Source organism: Triticum aestivum, unplaced genomic scaffold (assembly GCF_018294505.1).
Source record: "Triticum aestivum cultivar Chinese Spring unplaced genomic scaffold, IWGSC CS RefSeq v2.1 scaffold218412, whole genome shotgun sequence".
NCBI classification, from domain to species: Eukaryota; Viridiplantae; Streptophyta; class Magnoliopsida; order Poales; family Poaceae; genus Triticum; species Triticum aestivum.
The window spans coordinates 1-1,871 of record NW_025255930.1 but is presented as its reverse complement, the minus strand read 5'-3'; the positions used below and the strand labels follow the sequence as shown (position 1 = coordinate 1,871).

The window sequence follows — 1,871 nt, the reverse complement described above, 5'->3', positions numbered from 1 at the left end:
CATGGCGCACACCATTGCCTGACCTAGACTGCCACCGTGGACACAAACGCGAGCACGGACTGACGCACCACCGGGGCATACACGCACGTAGGTGTTATAGAGCCGAGAACACACCTACGGACTCGGCACGGCCACGAACCAGTGCCCGGCTCGACCAGCACACACAATGGTCACCACCACCGTGGCTTATTCCAACACAGACTGTGTCGTGTGTGTCGCTGTGATTTGGTTTTCAGTATCGATGGTCAGATTTGCAGCATCGTGTGCATGTCGGGCGCAGAACGCAGTTCTTTGGCCATAGTTTCACAAGACACATGCCCCAACCGACAATGTACAAGTATTGAATTACCCTCCTCTTCAGTTGCAACAACCATCAATGCTACTTTCAAAAAACAACCATCTATCAGCAGTGGAAGAGGCGGCGTCAGAATTGGTACAGATTTCTAGTCTTTCCATTACTACAGATGAGATAATGGATAATACACTCATTTCAGGCCAAAAGTGACAAATCTAGTCTTTCCATTACTCAGAACTCGAAGGGTCTTTCCAATGGAACAACTCCACCCTGTAAAAGTGCGTGCAAATAAGTTTCTGTTTCTTTTTTCCCTCAAATCTCGGGACGCAACATTACTTTGACAATGAATAGAGTTATTAGCATACCTCTTTGTCCAACTTCAGCTCATCTGCTAAATCCAACTTTTTCTGAGCGTACTGAGCCATGTTCATTGCTTTATGCTGAACAAGAGAACCAGTTATATACAAAACAACAATCATGACCACATATAAATTCGGAGGGTTTTTTCTCAAAACAAAACAAATAATCATAGAGGATTCATCAAGACAATACCATACTGACAGATAACTTCCTAAACACATCCCGAGCTTTATCCTCTTCGGTCTACACAAAGGCCATATCAATATCAGCAACATATTGCAGTAAAATATGTATCACCATGTCGAACCTACAGTACCCTACTTACCTTCGCGTCAATGCCACCTTGTCGGACAACATACTGCATCTAGAAAGATAAAACAGATGAAATTAGATATTGGCAATATATTGCATGTTTATTTTTGACAACAAAAAGTCACAGTTAGGGGCCATACAAATCTGCACAACAGCTCCAAATTAAGACACCAACTTACATATGCTTTTATTGTTGCGATGGCAGGAACCCCTTTCAGTTCACCATCTAGTCTCCTTTTGTGTACATCGAACTTGTCCATTTCATATACTTCCTTCACAGCATCAATGTAACTTAACTGAAATATTTGTGAAACCGTAAGAAATATGCAGAATCACAAAGCATGTCAGTAGTGCTCTATTACACAAATGCTTTATGTAGTAGGTAGGATGCCAACATTTTTCTTAGCGACACGCCTCCAGATCTCAAAATAGACAAGATCTATGTCCTTGAGGGACGCATTCTTATCCATCTCAAGAATGTACTCCTGAATCAAATTGACCAGATTGTGAGTAACACCAGCGATCAACACCTCAATTAGCAAAAGACAAGATATCTTACATTATAAGCAAAAGCAGCTAAACGAACAGTAATATGGGCAAAGTCAGTTGCAATCCTCAATGCTTGCCTCCATGCTCTAGTATCCAATTCTAACCACTGAAGTGAAAAGATGTTAATCATCATGAGTATGTATATGGACTAATTTCGTGATTTCCTGGGGGGCATACTTACAGCCTTGGTCCTGCGATCCAGATGCAAATACTCTGTAATCCACTGTTGCAAGATAGAAGTCTATCACTTTAAAAACGATCCAGCCACTCGTAGTATTTTTAATTCCAACAGCTTGATCACATAATGCATACCTTGATTTTCTTTGAAATTTCTGCATAATACTTGACATAAACA

At 41.2% G+C, this 1,871-nt stretch overlaps 1 protein-coding gene across 1 annotated transcript; it reads right to left on the bottom strand.

The window, feature by feature from the left end:
- Nucleotides 1-526: 526 nt before the first annotated feature.
- On the bottom strand, nt 527-1,797 carry LOC123177571 (uncharacterized). The gene is made up of 8 exons (XM_044591246.1): nt 1,698-1,797; nt 1,527-1,622; nt 1,363-1,452; nt 1,147-1,263; nt 981-1,019; nt 848-898; nt 661-735; nt 527-565 (listed from the first exon to the last, which is right to left on the bottom strand). The coding sequence occupies exons 3-8, from the start codon at nt 1,435-1,437 to the stop codon at nt 527-529; spliced, it is 396 nt and encodes a 131-aa protein (XP_044447181.1). The 5' UTR covers nt 1,438-1,452; nt 1,527-1,622; nt 1,698-1,797.
- Between the last annotated feature and the right edge of the window lie 74 nt (nt 1,798-1,871).